General features: G+C 46.0%; 1 protein-coding gene across 1 annotated transcript in view; it reads right to left on the reverse strand.

Annotated features, from left to right (window-relative positions):
* LOC144783810 (unconventional myosin-Ig-like) overlaps positions 1-22,769 on the reverse strand; it is a 1,420,229-nt gene that overhangs the window by 402,113 nt on the left and 995,347 nt on the right. Inside the window, exon 17 of the mRNA XM_078662555.1 lies at positions 10,014-10,237. Within this exon, the coding sequence (XP_078518681.1) occupies positions 10,014-10,237 (224 nt within the window). The remainder of the gene's footprint in view (positions 1-10,013; positions 10,238-22,769) is intronic.

The following is a 22,769-nucleotide window of genomic DNA, read 5'->3' on the forward strand; positions in this document are numbered from 1 at the left end:
GCGCTGCTGCCAGGATTGTAAGTGGCCACTGCTGATTATCATTAAGAAAGCAGATGCAGCAGGGCTGGGGCCCAGGGGTTTGAGGGGCCCACTGCATCATAATTATGACTGTCTACCTTTAAAAAAGGGGCATGAGAGCTTATTTTCCTTTCCAGCATTAGGACCGAGGTGGTGGTCTGTCATGGTGGGGAAGAGGTAAAAGATGCAGAGGAGTAGCCTGCTACTCAGTACTACAGTTATCATTAGCGCAACAGGTGTAGTTGCATTGGGGTCCAAGATTGTTAGAGGCTCACACCACCCCAATTATGGGCATATGTATGTTTGGGGTAATGCATGTTTTTGTTTGATGCATTTGCTGTTTTATAAGTCTTATATTTAGTGCAGTTTATAAACTATAGGAAAAGTACTCCAGAAATCAACTCATAAGACCGGGCACTTGCATGCAACCATCTGCCTCCTGCTCCCCCCAATCCTTGCGATAAAGTTTTGGAGGGGGGCCCCAACCTCAAAAAATTTGCTTAGGGGGGCTCAGAGCAAAAAAGTTTGAACATCTCTGTATTAGGACAATATTGTTATCATAGCACAGGACAAACTTTTTCTATTATACCAAATACAATATTCTATTTCTTTGCTAGCAAATCTAGGTTTTGTGATCGATCAGAAGACGGTTTTCCTCTTATTGACTCAATATCTAGAGTTCTTGGGATTCCAGATGAATTCCACATCTCCCTCTAACCAAAATCACTCAAATATGTAAGAAACTTCCAATTAATGTTCTCTCTCACATAACCTAAGACAGTTACAGATAACTGCAGGTCTCCAGGCTTCTCATATCCAAGCAATATTCCTGTGTCCTCTTCACTATCGAGCTTTACGAAGGCTGAAAATCAGACATTTAAAACAGTTCTTTCTTATTCTGATCCGGTTCCATTAGATTCAGAAACATTGCAGCTGAATAACATCGAGGGCTGGAATATAAGAACTATCTTCAAATCCATTCCAGATCCGCTATTAGACTTAGACACAAGTATATTCAACTGGGGAGCTCGATGTGGCTAATTCTCAAATGGCAGCCCATGGTCTCTGAAGGGTTCCTTCATGCACATCAATTGTTAAGAGCTTCTTGCCAGGTTCTTTTCAATTCAGACCTTCACAAAAGACAGAGCCAAATCTTCTACATTTCTAAGGATGGACAGTCTTACTACAGTACACTACATAAACCATTTTGGAGGCACCAAATCAACAGCATTAGGGGAACTCGTAAATTAATTGTGAGAGGATTGTCTCCTGCACCAAGTCTCAGTAAAATTAGAATACAATCCTGGTTTAACTAATGTGGCGACAGACTGGCTGTCTCGCCATCTTTCATATTACAGTGTCTAGAAACTTCATCCTCCAGTTTCCAATGCCCCCCAGTCTTTCTAAGGTCCATTCACCCTGTACCTTTTTACCACTCACCCCAATGCCCAGTTTCCTCTCTTCTTTTGATGGAGAATAGATCCAAAATCCCTAACATTGGATATTTTCCTCCATCCTTGGTCGTCTGGTTTTTCTTATGTGTTCTTTTCATGATCTCCAGAATCCTCTTGAAATTAATAAGACAACAAGGAAGAAAATGAGTCACTTACCTGTAACTACAGTTCTCCAGTACTGGTATCTTTCATAGATTCACATGCTCGAATCATCTCCGCCGTCGTAGTGGGAGTCCCATGGTATCCTTATAAATGCAGTAGATAATACTATTATAGGCTATAATGCAAAGAACTGTCACTGCAATAGCCTATCTACTGTCTTTTGTAAAAAAGAACTAAACTTAAGTAATAGCCAATAGCACTAACCCTGGGCGGACAACTACGCTATGCACGCGTAGTTTGCAAAGTTTGCGAATTGCACGTAGCACAGTGCGAACACGCGTAGCAGTCATTTTTTGCTTGCTTGCGGTCCTCAACGTCAAGTTGGCGACCGCGAGTGAGCAAAATGACACCCCGGCGAGACTTTTTCCTCGTTTGCGATCAGCAACATCAAGTTGGCGATCGCGAGCGTGGGAAATAAACCTCCTGGCGAGATTCTCAAAAATAATGCAGCGTGAAAGTTTGTGCACTCTTCCACGTAGCGGCACAGCAAGTCTTGTCCAATGGGACACCAGCAAAAAAGAGCAGCAGAAGAGGATACAGCACTTGTAGAATGTGTCTTGGCCTTGATCGTGAGCGGTTTACCCTCCTTAGTATTACAGAGTTGGATAGTTGTAGCAATCCATCTTGCAATAGTTCTCTTTGTGACAGCACCAAGTCTCTGAGGCGCATATGAGACGAGCAATTGATCCATTTTGCGTAGCTACTTACGGCCAAATGTATCAATGTTGCCGTTTGCGAATCCTTAATTGCGAAAATTAAGGAATCGCAATTAAGAATTCGAAAACGGCAATGCATGAATAATTCGCAATTTTTTTAGCGCTTTCTTATTTTTCCTTAATTGCGATTCACAATTTGCGAATCGCAATTAAGGAAAACCCTTCCCATTGATTCCTATGGGCCAAGAGGCCCATAGGAATCAATGGGAAGGCATTTACAATTTGCGATTTTCAATTTGCGAATCGCAAATTGAAAATGCAATTTCAAGGGTGCAGGGGTGGGTCCAAAGAACCCCTCCCTGCACCCCTGAAATTAAACTTAAGTGCAATTTACACACACACATGTCCCAAGGACATGTGTGTGTGCAACATGCAACTTTCAAAAATGCATTTATGTGCATGTTTGAAGGTTTTCGGTAAATTAGCATGAGGTTCAACCTCATGCTAATTTACCACTTCCAAATTGCTAATTCGCAATTTAAAAATGATCATGCATTGCATTTAAGAAATCTGAAATTGCGATTTCTTAAATGCAATTGCAATTTTAGAAATCGCAACATGATTGCGATTCCTAAAATTGCGAAATACATGATGCATTCCAATTTTGATAATTGCATTCGCAAACGGCCGATAATTGTGATTCGCACCGTTTGCGAATGCAATTATCGTTGATGCATGTGCCCGTTAGTCCTTTGCAAATAAAACTTAAGGCATTGTTTAACATCTAAGGAGTGAAGAGATTTCTTTGCTGGAGAGGAAGGAATCGGAAACAATTTGCAGAGGACAACAGGTTAATTAAGGTGAAACTGACTTAGTACCTTGAGAATGAATTTAGGATTTGTTCGCAGTAAAATGTAGTCCTCTGTAAAAGAGAGATGTGGTTCTCGTATAGTGAAAGCATGGATTTCACTTACTCTCCTTGCAGAGGTAAGCGCGACAAGCAATGCCACTTTAGAAGTGAGAAACTTGAGCTCAATTTTGTTACTTGGTTCAAACTGTGGTTTCATTAGTTGAGATAGGACCACATTGAGACGCCATTCTGGCGGAGGAGGCCGAATGGGTGGAAAAGTCATGTATAACCCTTTCATGATTTGTTTGATGATGCGAGAAGAACAAAGGGAAGAAGCATCAGAAGTACGCCTGTACCGGGAGATAGCAGCGAGGTGGACCCTCACTGATGCATACACCAGTCCTGACTTTGCCAAAGAGAGTAGATAAGGCAAGAGTTGTTCCGGAGGAGAGAGAAAAGGGTGGATATAGTTCCTAAGGCACCAAGAGCAAAAAAGTTTCCATTTTTATCTGTACGTTTCAGTGGTGGATTCAGTTCAAGCCCCGGATAACACATCCCCACAGTCCTGGGGAATGTCTAAATCTTTGAATTCATTGAATTTAGGTGCCAGGCATGCAACTGAAGAGAAGCTGGGTGTGGGTGCAGAACTTGTCCTTTGCTCATGGTCAATAACGTTGTTATTACTGGCAGGTAATATGGCTTGGACTCCAACAGTTGGAGTAGCTCCATGAACCAATGCTGGTGGTGCCAACGTGTAGTAATGAGGATCTGCCCACATGGTTCCCTTTTTATTTTCATTAGAACTCTGGAGATGAGAGGGCATGGGGGAAAAGCGTAAGCAAAGATTCCTGACCATCTTATCAAAAACGCATTCCCCCTTTACCCCCTCTGAGGTTCCCTGCTGGCGAAGAACCAGCATTTATGGCTCTCTTGACATGCAATGAGGTCTAAGTTGGGTGTTCCCCATTTCTGGAAGATGGAGTCGAGAATTAACAGATCAAGCTACTACTCGTGACAAGTGTGTCCTATTCTGCTCAAGGTGTCTGCTAGGTTGTTTCTCACTCCTGGAAGATGTTCTGGCTTGATTATTATGTGATGCAGTAACGCCCACTCCCAGATCTTTTGAAATTCCAAAGATAGAACCGGAGACCTTGTTCCTCCTTGCTTGTTGAGATAGTGCATGCAGCTGGTATTGTCTGTACGAATGAGGACGGAAGATACTCATATTCTTGAGAGAAATGACTGAAGAGCCATGAAAATTGCCGTCAATTCCAGGAAGTTGGTGTGCATCTTGATGAGAGAGACTTTATTTGCCACTTACTTACAGTGAAACGGAGAAGCCTTCGATGTTGGATGGATGGATAGGAATATAGAAATACTCACCCTGTAAATCGAGGCTGGCCAGAAAATCAGAATTGTTCAGAAGTTGTAATATCTCCTGGAGTTTTATCATATTGAAGGATTTTTTCTGCAGGTATATCTTGAGCTTTCTGATGGCCAGAATGAGTCGTCATTTACCCCAATTTCTTCTTTCCAAGAATAATACGGAGTAGAATCCCATTTCTCTTTGAGAGCGTGGTACAGATTCTATTGCTCCTTTGGTAAGATGACAAATGCTTCTTTCTTTAGTAACTGAAGATGAGTTGATAAAGATTTTTGTGGTGGGTGAGGAGGTGGTACTGCGACAAACTCCAGGGTATGGCCGTATCTTATTATATCCAGAATCCATCTGTCTCTGGTAATTTTTTGTCATTGACTGAAAAAGTGTGAAATGCGAGGTCCTCTGGTTAAATGACAGTGGGGAGAGCAGCAGGCGCCAAGCCCTCATCACTGTTTCCTAACAGGATCCCTGGACTGCACCGGTTGTTTATGTCTGGGTTGTCTGGAGATTGTAGCCTGTGGTGGTGCACAATATGTCTGTTGTTGATAGGAAGGGGGAAAGGAGTTATAGACCTGAGGTTGGTATTTTTGTTAACTTCGTGAAATTAATATGTTCCTCTACCACGTACTCCACGAAAGGGGGTCTTCCTGTATTTGAGCATGCCCAAAGCCCTAGCCATTTCAGTGTCGGCCTTAATGGTCTGTAAGGCGTCATCAATATGTTTATGGAAAAGCGCATCGCCATCAAAAGGCATATCTAGTATTTTGCTCAGCACCTCAGGGTGAAATGTTGTTGTTCTCAACCATCCTTGTCGCCTAAGGACAGCCGCTCCAGCGAGCTGACGAAAGGCCAGAAAAGCCACATCCATAGAAGCATCAATGATCTCTGATGCAGACCTTTTTCCTTCAAGAAGAATTTTTCTTGACTGAAGCCTTTTGTCCTTGGGAAGTAGGTCCACGTATAGAGCGATATCAGACCACATTTGGCGGTTGTATCTTCCCAATATCACTAGTGCGTTGGCTGTGCACACAGTAGCACTTGAGGTGGTGGTAAACCTTTTGCCAATATTATCAAGGTGCCTTCCTTCGCTGAAAGATTCCTTGACCTCCGTTGTGCAGCTTGTGTGATCACTGAGTATGGTTTTGGTTGTCCTACCAGACAAGCTGGTGCATCATCGGGAGCCATATATTTTTATCTATTCTGAGCCGAACTGCAATTACTGCAGCAGGTGTTTTCATAACCATTACACCTTCCTCCCAAATATGGTCTATAATAAGTATTGCTCTGACAGTCTTCAGAGATAAATCTTTAAAGTAATAAAGAAAGTAGACAGACTGCTTGACAGCCATTATTAATTGAAAGTGAGAAGCTGCCCTTTCCATCAATACGTGGAAGTCGCTCATGTTCTCTGGCAGAATATCTGTTGTCTGTAGAGATGGGGAAGCCGGTGTTGAAATTCCGCAATCTTCCCATTTATTGCCCGTTGGTCTTGTACCTTGAGGTTCACCTTCCTCTGTCTCTCCATCATCAGAGGTATCATGCTGTTGTAAAGGTAAAACACGATCTGTCACAGGTACGTTCTAGGAGAAGGCTCAGACATGTGTGGCGGAGATGTCAGTGGAGTTTGAGGCGGCGGCGGAGGTACACTCGTGGATGAAGAAAAACGAGAATGATAATCCTGCAACATGTTTTGCAATTCTTGTACTAATGCCACAGGAAGGTGGACCGTGCGTTCATGAACAGGCTCCATGTAATGCATCTTTGCATGTGGAGTATGAAAGTCCTGCTGATAATAACCCTCATAGTCATCTTCATCATCATCCTGATGCTTGACGTGTAGTTGAGAGGGACTGTAGGCATAGCCAAACATGTCATCTTCATCAGATTCCTCTAAAAAAGTTGAAGGTGGTAAAGGCAAAACCAATGAAGGATTTTGGAGAAACGCCTCATCGCCGGTGTCGTTGAGGAGAACGTCGTTGACATGTATAATGGTGTTAGCTGTAACGTCGACGGTCTCTTGAGGCCAGGAGTAGCATACAGCGTGGTCAGCTTCATCAATGGCAGTGGTGTCTGTGTTGGCGATTAAGTCAAAATAGGAACTGACGATGAAATTATTGTTGCCGTCGTCGATGATGCTGAAACTGTTGTCATCGCTGCAGTCGTAGAGGACGAAGAGGTGGTCGTCGACGGAACAAAAGTCGTCACCGAGGATGTAGATGTCGACGAGGAAGTCGTCGTCGACTTTGAATACATTGTCGACGAGGAAGTCGTTGGCGGTGATGATACCTTAGCCATAGCTGAAAGCGTCGTTGGTGGAGCCGCCATTGACAACGAGATCTTCGATGACAATGCAGGGGAAACATGCCCCGTCTGCAATTTTTGCGTCGACTGAGACCCAGAGGATGATACAGGTTTTTTAGAAACTATAATCTTTATAGATGGCTCCGAAGAGGTTTTCTCATGCTAAGAGGTCAGATGGCTTTTCTCCTCAGTAGGAAATTAATGCATTTACTTTTTGTGAGGGACCTGCTGCTTCATGATGGGATATTTTGGAAGTCTTCTTACTAGAACCCTCAGGAGATTCTTGGGACTGCTCTCTCCTTTTAATTCTTTCCAGAGAGGAATGTGAGGCAGAGCTTCCCTCATCATCAGAGATGACAGCAGACTTATTTTTCAGTCTCTGCAGCTAAATCAACAACCTACCCTCTCTGTCTTTAAGGTTTTTGGTAGAGAAAGTTCTACACATTTTGCAGTCCTTTACTTTATGCTGGGTGTAGGGACAGTGAATACAGTTTTTATGGGGGACTTCAGCATGCAGCCTCTTCTTACCGCATGTGCCACATGACCTGAAAATACATTTCTTTGAAGAATCCGATATTTTCAAGAAGATATCAGGTAATTTTGAAGAAAAGACTGAGCAGAGCTCAGGGAGACCCTGTCACACAGCATGCAGTAGAAATTCTGAGGAACTTAGCCTCTCTTGGGAGTGTTCTACAGGGTGTTGTTGCCTGATTGGCTATTACTTAAGTTTGGCTCTTTTTTTACAAAAGAAAGTATATAGACTATTACAGTCACTGTTCATTGCTTTACAGCCTATGATAGTATTATCTACTCCTTTTATAAGAATACCGTGGAGCTCACACTACAACGATGGGGATGATTCAAGCATGTGAATCTATGAAAGATCCAATACTGGGGAACTGTGACCCCTTTTGGAATTCCGAGATAACTTTCTGTTCTTCTATTAATGACAACAGATTACCCAATCCAGCTTCCATCATATAATTTCATGTTGTCTAATTATTGGGGACATCCCCATCACCTTGCGTTGTCAACATATCTACAATTTATGGTGTGGAAAATGTTAGGACAACCTTCTCAGTCTCAGACCTTTCTTCACAAGCTATCCCATTAATCAACAAAGCCTGAACTCCTGGTACTAGAAACATTTACAAATCTGCCTGCAGCACTTGGTCCGGTGATAGAAGCCTGATGCTGATCTTATGTTGGCTGATGTCTCATAGATGACACATTTCCTAACTTTTCAAGCTTCTGAAGATAAGTGTTACAGAACAGTTAATCCATGCAGCTCTGCTATATCACTGCAACACAATATTATTAGTGGAAAACTGGTAGGAGAGCATCCAGTCATCAGGAATTTTATTAAGGGAATAAGGATAAATATACCTCTCACTTTTCTTTGGGAGGTATACTTAACTATGACTTTGGGATGCTGATGTAGTTCTTCAATTGTTTGAATCTTGGGATGATCATCCTGTTTATTCTTTAAAACTTTTGTCAGCAAAAATAATTACACTTTTTTGCCTAATATCTTTCTTTCGAAAGGGTATTTGATGTTAGAGCTTTGGGTGTGACAACCAAACAATTTACTTCACCGGGGGAATTGTTCTCTACTACTAGAACAGCATAAAGTCTTTCTTTTAGTGTAGAATATCCTAGTTTTTGGGAATGCCTAAAATTTGGCGTTGTAAGATGTCCAAAAGAATACAAACTCAGGGCCATGCCCTTAACAACTGATCATTCCAAGTTACTGATTTCTTTCAGAAAACCCACCTACCAGTTTCTCCTTCAACTCTTTCTAGGCAGGTCAATTGGGTTATACATTTAGTGGGAATTTGTATTTCTACCATTGGCGCTCACTCCTGTAGAGGTTCTATGCCCTCAAAAACATTTGTCTCTGGGGCTGGACTGGAGGGTATATACAAGTTGCAGATTGGCTATCAGTAGTAACTTTCAAGAATTTCTATTTGTGTGGCTCTTTATCTGTTATTAAAAACCTTTGAACATGCACAAAAGGAACCTCTGCTCTTGTCATAAAATATGTATTTTCCAAAGTATTAATGAAGGACAATCTTCATTTTATTATTTAATGATATGAAAGTGAGTATTATCCAACCACAATAAAATAATATCTGTTATTGTTTATCTTACTATGCTGAGATATGTACATTTTCAATCAAATGTATTTCTTTTGCACAGAATAACAAGTGATAATTGTATTCTAAATTTATAGTTACCATTGCCTCAATCCGGTAGTCTTAGTTTAGATAATATGGAAGATAAAACATGGTTGCCAGCTATTCGTTGTCTTGGAGTGTTTTGCTATGTTTTGATTTCTTCAGTGTTTCAAGGACTTTTGCATGTTCGCGCATCTACAAAGGAGGACTTGAGATAGTGAATATGTGTTATATACCTCGCCATTTTTGTATACGAAACCTCAGATGGCCTCTGTCTGTAGGCTGACTCTCTGAATAATGGGAATAGTATACTTTACTTTTTTCTGTTATATCAATGTAATTTTAATTTTGGCCGTTTTCAAAAAGTAAAAGAAAGAGAATTCATAATAATCATTTTAGTGTCTTTAACAAATTTAGGACTCTCTACTATTATAATGCTGAAACCCCATATTTTACCTTCGAAAATCAAAGAAACGTGTGAGGTTTTGATCTTCAAAAAGGATCTTTAACCATATTGTTTGAAGCCTAACCCGCCATGTTTGAATGATTCCTGTTTGGTTATGGGTCTTCCGTTTTGTGGTCCCAACAAGATATTTGTTGGTGATGCTCTTAAAAAGTACATATATCATGACATAAAATAATGTAACCTAAACTAACCTAACATAATACAACAAAACTGTGCCTGCTTAACTTTCTTAACAAACATTTGGCAAATGTTGTAAAACTTTTTTAACTTTTCTGTCTATCATGTTAACTAGATAATTTCCACAATGTTGGCAAAAGAAAGGAAATTCGATTTGATGGATTGTCACTACACTAAGGACATGTAAATAGATTTAGGAGCATGGTAGAGGGTAACGCATAGCTGCGGGCCTGCATTTAGAGACAGAACTCTGGAACTGTAACATCAGGGAAAAAAAGACAAAAATTAGAACATTGCTGGTAGTTTGGTGCTCGCTCTCAGAAACGTCGAAGAATCAACCAATTTGCACTCTCTCTTTCTGCTGCACATACCTTCTATGGAGAAGCTGGCTGTTCTCCTGGAATGTTGATAGAACAGCTGGGGGACATGGCCACTCCACATTTTTCCCATAGTCCGTCATGCTCCGTACGTGCTGAAAGCGGCGCACTACTTCCAGGAGGTATACCTTCACCTTGTAGCGCTTGTAATGTCTCATGATGGTGTAGGTAGCCCATAGATAGCCGTAGCGCTTCCGTGCAATTGCACCACGCCACACCTAAAGAGGGATATCAGAGTGAACAGGTGAGAAGTGGTGGTATCAATGAGTGGGAAAAAGCCACAGGTTTTAAGCTAGAGGGGTACATAAATACATAATATTCCCATCAGTTATAACTTTACCAACATCACCCCACTTGCTCCTAACTCCCTTCCTCCCCAGAATAAATACCGGTAAACTAATTACAAAAGTAGGTTTCTACCAAATTCTGTTGCTGCATATCATTTTTGGATACTGCACTGCATGAGTCTAGTCGACAAACTAGGTCAATTTTATTTTTCAATAAAAGAAATTTCACACTACTATTATATATAATAGTATATTAGACGAGCTGGGCCATACTTGCACCCCGTTATCCAGATGTGCCAATGGAGTGGTCAGCGGCCTAAGCACTCCCATTCATGAAAATAGAGGAGAACTTCCGGCGAATTTGGACGACCTGATTCACATCCTGATTCACATGCTACACAAACGGTTACTGTTGTTTGACCTACCGTTGAGAAAAATTGTCTTACATCAATTGACCAGTTCTCTTGAAGTTTCTGCTAATTCAAATAAGTCTGGCTGCTTGGCTGTATGAACCTACTATTGCAGGAATACTTCAGGCAGGATCTGCCTGCAAATACACTATCATCACTTTTTGATATACATCTGCTTCCTGTTGAATACTTTCTGGCTATCTGTTTATTTTTATTTTTTTTATTTTTTTATTGAGAGTTTTATTTTCCATGGTACATCATTGTATATTTGCAAGTAAAACATTATGCCAGATGTATACAGGCAGTCAGGCAATATAAACACATTAGGGAGCATCCATCACATCATACATCATGTGGTTCAAGTAAGAAACAACATCTTGTGCATGGATACTACCCCTCTAATGATCTGGTGTGAGGTGTGGTAGACTGACTAATGCCAGGTGCCTGTATAGGTGGGTTTCCGCAAGAGTGCGGGTTGATATGACGTTCCCCACTCTATTCTGGTGTACCTCTTTGATTAATACCCATGTTTGTGCTCTTAATATATAGGAGCCTGCTCTCTGGTGTCAGGGGGTAAACATGAAACTATGAACTGAGGGGGTGGTGGGTGGGAGGGGAGTGGGAGAGTTCCGGGTGGTCCGCTAAAAAAGATATATTTTATGGTGGGTGTCCGTTTCGTGGTTAGTTCCATTTCGTCTGCGAGATATCTGCGGCATCAGAACCGGGGAAAGAGGGACATCCGAAGGGGGCTATGTCCCCCATCAGTAGTCGGGGTACTAGTCTGGTGGGATCCTAGTACCTGCTCGGCCTTTCATTTGATACAGCTATTGCGTAGTAGCATTTGTTTGCGCTATCGGAGACAGGGGCGGAATTTGAGATTGGGATGGGGTAGCCTTATTGTGTTGTCTCTTGTGTGAACTGGAACAGGAGTTGTGCCCATTCCATAGAGATGGGATGTTTTCGAATCCCCTTCACCTCCTCACCTCTCAGTGTTGCTTCCTCTGCTGCCCCCCTTTCGTTTACAGCGCCTATCCAGGCTGCCTCAGGGGGTCCTGCTGGTGCTCTCCAATACATGGCTATTCCCCGTTTCACCAGGAGTATAGGTGAGGACGCAAACCTGCCCTGCACCTTTTTTGTCTTCCGCTTGCGGAAGATTCCCAAGGCACAAGCCTCCCATGAGGCAATGTGCATGAGGTGAACCGTCGCCTCTAGAACCCGGTGTACCTTACCCCAGTATAGTTGGATTACGGGACAATCCCAGAACATGGTTTGAAGTTTGCTTCGGGTGCTTGGCAACTGGGGCATGCAAAATGTGCCAGGGTAAAAGGGGTGGAGATCATGCGGTGTTAAATATGTGTGGTGTAAAATATTGAATTGGATGTTTTTGAACCGTGCATTCTGTGAAACTTTCTTTGGGTACTCTAGGGCCTTTTCCCATTCTTTTTTTTTTTTTTTTTTTTAAACCTTTATTGTACAGAATGCGCTCACAGATACGGGCCTACAACCCATCGGGCCGGCCACCACAATAAAAGAAACATACCATGCAATACAGAAGCTCAAACAGGATATCAAAGCAGTCCCCACAAAAAGCAAAGGCATAAAGCCTCCAAGCAACAATCACGAACAGGAGGAGAGAAGGTTGATTTTATAATAAGGGAAAGGGTATCACAGAATAATGGCAATCCGTAAGATCCAGAGGGCCATGGTGGGCCGCGAGCAGGCAGAAGCATCGAACACAGGGAAAGGCAAAAAGCACAGTCACATTTTGGCAAAGGAAGAACGTGAGTCCCACAATAATAGCAATTGCAACCGCTGCCCAGCGCCCCCCACCACTACGAGAACACAAACTAATACACAAAACTAAAATTAGGTATGCAAAACAAAAAGCCCTCTGCCACGACAACCCGGGTGAGGAAAGAAAAAGGGGAGAGAGGGAAAAGAAAAGGGGACGTGAAAGGACATAGGAAAAAAGGGGGGGGGGGAAAGTAAGGACGCAGCGTCACTGCACGCACCCCCTGGCTAACAAAGCACTCAGGAATAGACCGGCACCGGGAACTCGTGGTAACAGGAGATACGAATGCGTAGTATACCGGGACGGCAGGAATACCAGAAGGCCCATGCTAGCAAAAGACACCCCAGGGGGCCACATGCCGACCCCGCGTCACGAAAGAGAGGGGATACATAAGAGCCATAGAACAAAAAAAGGGGGGAGAGGAATAAGGGAAAAACACAAAAGGACAGACCCCCCCCACCCCGCACAACCCACCCTGCACCCCTGCAGAAGGCTATGGCCTACCCCCCAGCAGCGTGCCTGTCGCCCTAATCAGAACCCGAAATATAGAAGAAATAAAAGTAGGAAAGAACTACAAAGACAAAAAGAAAAAGGGAAAACAGGGAAGTAACAGCGGGAGAGGAGCCATATAATCAAAACCCCATCAGCTCTCACCCCCCCGTCCAAGAACACTCAAAGCCCACGGGAAGACAATAAGCACAAGGATAAAGTCCAGGAACATGGAGAAGAATCGAACACAGTTTTACAGTTACCAACGGATCAGCCGACCATACCGCCAAAGATTAGTCCAACGAGGCAAGTTCATCTCAACCCTGTCCTTGTTTATCGCAAGCTGAAGTCGTCCAACGCACAAGGAACCAGATCATGTGGAACAGGAGGTGAAGAACAGGGAGTCCGATCGGCAATCCCCACAATTCGCAGCGATCGCGACCCAGATGAACAGGAAAGGACGGCAGCCACAGCAGGCAATGCAGGCACAGATCCGAAGACAACAAGAGGAAAGCCGAGCCGGCAGAGCAATCACAGAATCTTCGTTCGGCCAGTCGAGGCGAAAAAGGATAGGAATATCCAACGAGGTTGGTCCGGATGGGACCCGGCCGGCGGACCCCCAGCCCAGGAGGGAGCACCGGATGAAGGAGGGCAGGAGACATCTGAACGCCCAAATCGACAGCAGCCGCCGGGCCTACTACCTCCAGGAAAGTTTCGGCAGCACACAACAGAGATGAAGCCGCACACACCGGGGGGCCCCAGCGGGCCCGGCAAAACGATCCTCCTCCAAGTCAATGATAGGTGCGGCCACGGGAGTACCCCAGGAGCGCAGGGCGGCGAGGATGTCGCAGAGCGTAGGTCCACCTTTACAGTATTCAGCAAACGTGCCTTGCGGCGGACCCGCGTCGCCAGTCTCGGCCAGGCCGAGAGACATGGGGTCGGCCGCCATCTTAGAAGCCCAACCAAACAATACACAAATGAAGGTGTAGGGTCCTACAACTGACCAGCCTGGACCTCAATAATCGAGAAACAGAAAAGAATGGCTGATCAGGGTAATTGGGTAATATATTGTTTTCCATCATTTTTTCAAGTATACGTTGCCTTTAATGTGATGTATATATATTTGTTGTATATATTTGTATATATATTCGTGTATGTTTTTGTATCAACTGTGGTGACGGGTGTCCATTTTGATGCCATTTTTATTGAAATAATATAAAGTTTTTTCAAAAATACCTAAGTTGTTGGGAATATTTAAACCCTTGGCTGCACGACACTCATTGGTTGTGTGGTTATACATATTTTGTTTCCAATTACCCTGATCAGCCATTCTTTTCTGTTTCTCGATCTTAGAAGCCCGGCGGGGCCGCGGCAAACTCCAACCCCCGTCCGAACACCAGCGGGGCGAACAGAACACGGTCGACCACCAGCAGAGGCACCGCCAGGGAAGAAAGGGGGGCCACCAGAAGAAGGCGAGTCGCCGGCTCCCCACACGCCGCCGGCACCGTTCTCCGAATCCGGGCGGAGGCACTCAAAATGGCCGGACCGGAGGACATAGGGGGGACGAGCCACATACACGGTCAACCCCGTCCATGGAAGGCAGCGCCCCAACACCAGGCCGCAGGACCGCCGGACCAGGCCCGGATAGCCGCAACCGGTCTAATTGCACATCGGCCTCCCCGACCGAGCCCAAACCGCCACCAAGGGCCGGCCACAGCGCCTCATCAGGCCCGGGCGCCGCCAAGGAGAGTCAGGCCCGCTCGCTCCGGAAGCCCCGAAGCAGTCAAGGGCACAGCTCAGGATCCGCGGCACCCAGGAACAAAAGGATCAGACGGTAAGTGCCTGTGTATTGTCGTCGTTCCATAGTCCATCAAAGAATACTTCCCGGGGCAGGATAAAAGACAGGATAGTCGTTCCAGACAGGAGACTGAACGGAGCCGAGCTAAAACGCGGCCATCTCGGACGCGAGCTTGGCTCCTCCCCCCCTTTTCCCATTCTTGATCATTAAGCACACGTCCTATCTCGTCTTCCCATCTTTGGCGGAGGGCCAGTAGTGGGGCCGTAATCAGTTCCCTTATCGCCTTATAATGCCAAGTGACTAAATGTCTACCCCTGCCCATACGTAGGATTGTATGTAGTACTGGGTGTGTAGGTGGCTCCCCCTCAGTGAGAACACAACATTGTTGTGAGCTGTCTACTAACCGTCTGTGCACTAGGAATTATCCTGGGGGGAGATCGTAGCTATTCCGCATTTGGGCATATGTTTTCAGCTGCCCATCTTTAAACAGTGCCTCAATCTCCATCACCTCATGCTCTGTCCATATCCGCAGGGTTCCGGATGTGTAATAGTTCTCTTTCTGTGGGAATCCCACTAATGGAAGCAATGGGGAGTAAAGGGGCAGACCCCTTGACATACGGTTTATGAGCATCATGCATTTGCGGGCAGTCGCCACCTGTAGGGGGTGTGCACTCGTCCACCTGTCTCCGGATGGCTGGGAGAGGTATCCGACCGTCGTTAGTAAATGTCTCTTCTATGTGGCGGTCTGCTGTCCAATGGGACAGCCACTGAATCTGTGCCGCCAGGAAATAAGCTTCGAAGGAGGGGGCCCCCAAACCCCCTTGTGTTGTGGGTAAGTAGAGGGTTCGTAAGGCTACTGTATGCCTATCTCCTCCCCCTATCAGTGTTGTGAGTAGTGTGTTAAGTTCTTGAAAAAAGGAGCGAGGGGTGTCACTGGGAGATTAGTAAAGGAGTAGAGTAGACTGGGCACCATAATCATTTTTGGTAAGGCTACACGTCCTATGGGGGCCAAGGGCAGGGTCTTCCAGAAGGTAACCACCGCTCGAAGCCCTGCTAATATTTTGCGGTGGTTCCCCTCGTAGAGGGCTTCCGGCGAGTGGTACAGTCTCACTCCCAGGTATCGGGGTGCTGCAGTACTCCAACCAAGTATCTGGGGTTCTATCATGTTCTGCGTGGGAGCTAGGTGAGGGCTGAGAGGAAAAATCGTTGATTTTTCCCAATTTACTTTGAGCCCGGAGACCTTTGCGAAGCTCTGTAGTATTGTCCATATTGGCGTAAGATCTCTTGTGACGTTCCATAGATAGATTAAGAGATCATCGGCATATAGCGATACACAATGGACCATGCCCATAATTGGAATACCCCAGGTGTCACCCTCCTGCCGTAAACGGATGGCCAGAGGTTCCACTGACAAGGCGAATACCAGGGGGGGACAAGGGGCACCCCTGCCTCGTCCCCTGCTCTACCTGTAGTGGAGTTGCAATGTACTTTCCCACTCTCACCCTGGTGGTGAGGCCCTTATAGAGGAGTTGTGTATATGACAATAGGGTCGGGCCGACACATACTTTATGGAGGGTTGCGAATAGATATGGCCATAAGAGTGTATCAAAGGCCTTTTTAAGGTCTAGAATTAGGCATGCGGCTTGTGAGAAGTGGTCTTGCGCTCTATCTTGTATATGGAAGAGTCTACGTATGTTCTGTGACACATTGCGTCTGGGGAGAAAGCCATGTTGGTTTGGGTGGATCAATTGTGGGAGAACCTGAATGTATCAATCTGCCAGTATTTTCCATACATTTTTACAGTCCGCGTTGAGTAACATTAGGGGCTTGTATGAGGACGGGAGCGTGGGATCCCTGTTCGGTTTGAGGAAGGTTACAAGGGTGGACTCCCTGAGTGAACTGGGGAGTTCGCCTCATTTTAGTGCATCGTCGTACATAGTCACGAGGTGCGGGGACAACTGTCGAAGGGAAAGCCGTCCATTCCTGGCGCTTTTCGTCGCGCCAGTGCCCTGATTGCGTGGGTGACGTCTGGGGAGTTTATCTTTGTATCTAGTGTCTTTCCGTCTGCTGGTGGAATGCTGGGTATGGGCATGGAGTGGAAGAATTGGGTTAATGCCAGGTGTGAAAGCTGAGGCGGGGCTCGATAGATGCCCGTGTAATAGTCGTGAAAGATGCGTAGTATATCTACCTGTGATTGTCTAAGGGGACCAGACTCATCTTGCAATGTCGTGATGTGTCTGTGTCTTGTTTCGCTAGCCCGACGAGAAATGTACCCGCCCTATTTCCCTCTCGATGTACTCCAGCAACTTCGGCTCTAAAATTATATTTGCGGAGGTCACCCATGGTTTCCGCATATACTATTTTTGCTGCCGCCACCTGTTCGGGAGTTGCCTCCCCCTTATCTAGTTTTTTCGTTATGTCCGCTAGTCGTGTTTCTGCAGTTTGTAGTTACTGCTCTAGCACATGCTGCACACCTACTATGTGTTGGATGCAGTGTCCCCTTGCCTCGACCTTGAATGCGTCCCATTCTACTCATCTGGATGATGTTGTATTCGGGTTTAGTATAAAATATTCATAGATGTGTTCACCATGTGTATGACAAAACGCCTGGTCCGGGAGGCATTCCCGGGGCAACTTCCACGTGGGTACCGGGGAATGTGGTGGTCTCCATCTAAGAGTCATGGTATGCGCATCATGGTCAGACAGTACTCTGCCTAGGTAGTCAGTGTGTTGTATTTGGGGGAGTGCTGCTGCTGAGCAGAGAAATATATCGAGACGCACCCTGAGGTTATGTGAAGTGGAGTAAAATGAGTATAACCTAGTGTTAGGGTTCTTTTCGCGCCAGGCATCTACCAGTGTCCAGTGGGAGACCCATTTTTTAAAATGCTCTGTCTGTTTCGGTGCGGGTGAATGTGCCGGCGGGGGATGAGATCTGTCCAAATTGATGTCTAAGGTGCAATTGTAGTCCCCTCCTAGTAACCACGGCATTGTGGTGTAGTTTGCTGATAACCCGGTGAGGAGGGTCCAGTACTGTTCTTGCTCCACATTGGGGGCATAAATGCTTCCTATAAGTATATTTTTGCCCTCGAGGTGACCTGCCAACAGAGAGTATCGGCCCTCCTTATCCACCACCCTGGACTGTTCTCTAAAGGGGATCCCAGGCCTGATCCAAATTAGGGTTCCCCTGGCAAATGCGGAGTATGTTGTAGTACAGATTATACCTCGCCATTTTTTGCGTAGGCGATCCACCTCTGTCCCCGTAAGGTGTGTCGCCTGGAGGAGCACTATCTGGGCGTGCTGTCTTTTTATATAGGCATAAATCGCATATTGTTTGTTTGCTGTGTGTATGCCCCTGACATTTAATGTTACAACTTTCAGGTCTGTGTTAGGGATCCTAGCCGCTATAATTCTTGATGTCTGGGTGGCGTTTCACACAGTGTGCCGCCTTCTGCCCCTCTCGAGTGCCTGCCTCTGTTAACCATACCACCATTCTGTATAGCGCATGCTTGTTCCCCCGGGAATGTGGAAGGGATATGTAACTGAGGGGAAGTAAAGTGAATCAACGGGAAACCCTCCCTACTAAAGGGACCTATCACTCGGGGCGATACGTCCGAACTGCACAACATGGGCTAACTCTAGTTCATTACGTGGGGGAAGTGGTCTTCGGCCTCTGCCTGTCGCTGCAGCCGCCCGTTCATTGACTATGTTGTGCTGGTGCCCAAATATGTCCATGCCGACCATTGCTGTGCGGTGTAGTCTAATGCAATGGCTGACCGTCTGTTTCGCTGGGTGCAGGATTGGTCGTCTCATCCATGAGAAGCAACTCTCCTAGAGTAGGGGGAATGTAGGACTCGAAGGCCACCTAATTCCAGGGTATGGCATGTCGGGCTAGGAGTGTCAGATCAAAGTGCCTGCCGTTTGGGGGTTACTATTGGCGGAGTCATTGAGCCATCTCCTAGAGTGTTTCCATCACTGCCCTCCTCTTCCGATGTGAATATGTGTGGGCCCCTCTCTCCTTCTGAGCTGTCCCTTGGGAGCCCCACCTCCGTAGCTGCTTGTAGTGCTTTTCGACACTCTGCGATAATTTGAGTAAGATCTGGAGAGTTTTTGCTGGAGGAATCCGAGCGTGAGTTTAGCTGGGTGAGTGTGACTTTTTTCTGCTGCCGCCTTTGGCGGTCTGGTGGTCGGTGTCTTTCTGGTTGTCAGGTGTTGTTCAACCCAGTCACTGGCCATCGCGGGGTCCGAGAAAAAGTGAGTGGTTCCTTCGTGGATGATCTTAAGACGGGCTGGGAAAAAGAGTGCATATTGGACATTCTTCTGGTGCAGGGTGCGCTCCACCGCTAAAACGGTGGACCTTTGTTGCTGTACTGCCCTTGAACAGTCAGGGAATAGCATAACCTGCTTGTCCTCCACTCAGATTGCACCCTGTCTCCTTGCGGCCCGAAGGATAGTGTCTCTGTCCTAGTATTGGAGCAATTTTAGAAGAAATGGTCTCGGAGGCGACCCTGGTGGTGGTTTACGGGCTGGCACTCGGTGCGCCCGTTCTATGGAGAAAAATTAAGTCAGTTCTCCTGCTGGAGTGAACGTTGCAATCCATTTTGCAATGTAGTTGAGAGGATTGGTTCCCTCCGCTCCCTCTGGTAGATTTACAATGCGGATGTTACTTCTACGGGATCGTCCTTCTAAATCATCCGTTCTGCTCTCTAGGATCTTCACCCGCGACTGTAGGTCTTTCAGGGCGTCTTGCTGTTGTTGCACTTGCAGTTCCAGAGTTTGCAGCGTAGTTTTTCCTAGTTTTACCTTATCTGCCAACTTCCTGTGGTCGTCCCGGAGTAAATTAAGATCCGTGGACAGCTCTCTGAACTTGTGCTCCAGTGTCACTCTCGAGTGTTCAATTGCCGCTAAGACTTTGTCCAGTTTGGACGACATGGAGTCCGAGCCTGCGTGTTCCCCTCCCGGATGCGTGGTTTGAGAAGCTGGGGACGGTGCCCTTGGGGGCCCCGGGGCCTGCGTTGTTCCCGTTGGCACCCCATGCTGACTGTGTACTCTGCCAACCGTCTCTGGCAGTCCCCCGCGGCGCCTCCGCCTGTATACTGGTCTCGTTGCTTGTGATCAGTTGTGGCCGCTATGATGTCTCGGGGTCTCCCCTGTTCTTATTTCAGTTATGGCTCGCATTTGCCACCCGGACTCCCCTCAGCGGTGGGTCCGACTCCCAACAATCGGGGTGTGTGTCGCAGGCTATGCAGACTCCGCCCAGCAGGAAGCCCAGCCGATTCAAAGTGCCCCAGGGTCTCCTATGAGGCAGAGGTCAGCCGCCCACACCTATTGTCGTCCAAGGCCACGTTGGCGCCCCGCCGGACCTGAGAGGGGTGGCGGGCGGCCCAGAGAGCCCACAGCTTTCAGACTGTCCTAGTCCAGGGTGACTTCGATGTCGCGCCTCAGGTAGTTTATCCTTAGGCTGGTTAATGTAGACAGAGATGGGCACCTGGAGGCAACGGAGTCTGCAGCAGGTCTTTGATGACTTTCATTGCAAGAAGCGCCTCAATTACTTACCGGTAATTGCATTACTCTGAGTCCTACTCCCTCACTTCCATTACTTACACGGTGAGGCAGGGATGCCTCATAGTGTAAGGAATGGAAGCGAGGGAGGGACGAGGAGGTAATGAGACTTATCTAATTTTGCAAAGTCTTTATATGTAATTCTGAGCAGCAAGACTGATTAACTGCGGCAAAGAACGACCTGGAAAAGAGCTCTTTGGACATACGCGGGCTGGATGGCTCAGTGAGGTCAAAGCTCACTGCTGAAGTGCGGAGATTTACAGATCACAAGTTTGAATCCTGGCAACGCAGACTCAGTCTTACAGCCTTCTGAGGTTGTAAAAAGTACCTCTATAATGAGCAACAGTAACATCTGTTTCCACAACAGTCATAGGCGGCAGAAGTGGGGTGTGAACTGCTGAATAAAACAAGCATTTGCAATGCAATAGCTCTCACATTTATGCGAGTTTAAGCTATTGGCATTGTAAATGACAATGCCTATTATTTATGTTTTAAAAGCGAAAACAAAAATAAAAGGCATTGTCATTTGCAATGACAATAGCTCAAACTCGCGTAAATGCGAGACCTATTGCATTGCAAATGCTTGTTTAGTGGGCAAATGGGGGTGGTTGATTTGAACTCCGTTCTTCTGCTTCAAGGACTGCAGCTCTGGCCATTACGCTACGTCCTCTCCCCTATGTGGCAACCTAAGAAGCAAAACAAAAGAGCTAGACCGGGCATAAAACTAGTTCTGTGAAGTCTTTGCAGGATTTCCGCAGCCAAGCCTCCAGTCACTGCCCACATAATGATAGAGATAGCCATTGGTGCGCAGCACAGCAGTCTGCCAGCATCCAGGGTAACTGTCCATGGAGCCACGCGCGCTGCGTAAGCCCAGGGGTCAGAGTGAAAGCAGACCAGGACTTTTAACCCGTGTGTTTGCAGTTTACACTCGCGCACAAACAAACACAGGATACGACATCTCTGTGAGCCTTTGAAGTGTGGTTTAGTTAAGGTTTACTTTTACCAGACTCAACGGTACACCTTTGAAACGGCACACAAACCGAACAGCATCTCATCGGCAGGTGCAGTGACTGGATACATTGGTTCTGTCTCAGGTATGTAGGAGAACGGCGTGAATGCGCAACCCCCTTAAACTGACATGTTCCAGGTGTGGTACTTTGTTTGGTCTTAGAATCCACAGACACAATTAACAGTGAACATGCATTTCCTAAACACCAGCTTCATGTCTCCTTGTGCCTGGTTTACATACTTACTAATATGAGATGTCAATTACAACAAAGGTCACGTGTGGGCTCTCGGGTCAATACCATCTATTGAAGCAAATATTGGGTGTGCAGATCAATAAGTTAACACAACGCCCAAATGCAGGCTGAGCATGGGTATTTACATTTCTGATTAATGAAATACAAGATAATTCTGTTCACATAAGAGAAAGGTTGGGCGGTGTTATTTCCACCATTCAAAAGGAGAGGCTGGGCTCTTAAACTTGAAAAATGATCAGTTAAGAAAAGATATCAGGAATTCATATGAATGGTAAAATTCATCGAATCCATCGCTAAGGAACACACCAGTCGATTGAACCTCCCGAGCCACTCCCCATTGTGACTCGCATCTACGCGGTACCAACACACAATCAAAAATAGAAGCTACAGACCACCCTGGCTCCTGTCAACGAGTACCATAGAAGCGTAGAGGGCACCTAGAAAACTAAAGCGCTTAGGAACTATCTAAATCTATGTAGAAAACACTTCACAAGTGCACACGAGGAGTCTCCCGGACCTCAAGAAGTTGGGATACTCTGCACTCTGTGGCCAAGAGCGAGGTAGATTTACAATCACAGAAGTATTTCTAAGTCCCCATCACATCCTTTGGCGCTGACTGGCACGTCACGTGCCGCCATGCATTCTGCTTCAGGCTGGACATACCATTAGAAGTGTTTCTTCAAAGCCCGGGAGTTTTTCATCGTTCTCTCGTCTTTAAGGGGCCATGTGTTTCAAATTAGAAACACATGGCCCCATAAAGATAAGAAAGTGCTTTGCGACAGACGCAAAGCAGGCCACCGAGTCTGGTTTAGAGGCCAAAGGGCGTCTACAGAAAACCCTCATTTCCAATGGTAGACCACCGTTTAGCATAAACGGTGACGCCAGCCAATGGAAATGAGGGGCAGGGCTTAAAGCCCCCTTCTGAAATGTCCTTCATTACAAGAGTTCTCACAGCGCGAGCAGCACGTTGCGAGCAGCACGTTGCGCTGCAACGCTACACGCGAGACCTAAAAATCTGGGTATCATTATTATGTACATATTATTTCAACAGAGCATACCTCTGCAAAAGGCAGCAGAGCACTATACAGGGTAAAAGACAAGTACAAAGTCAACGAGTGATATGAGAGGTGGTAGGGTTATGGATGGTTAATGC

The sequence above is a fragment of the Lissotriton helveticus genome, chromosome 10 (genome assembly GCF_964261635.1).
Source record: "Lissotriton helveticus chromosome 10, aLisHel1.1, whole genome shotgun sequence".
NCBI lineage: Eukaryota > Metazoa > Chordata > Amphibia > Caudata > Salamandridae > Lissotriton > Lissotriton helveticus.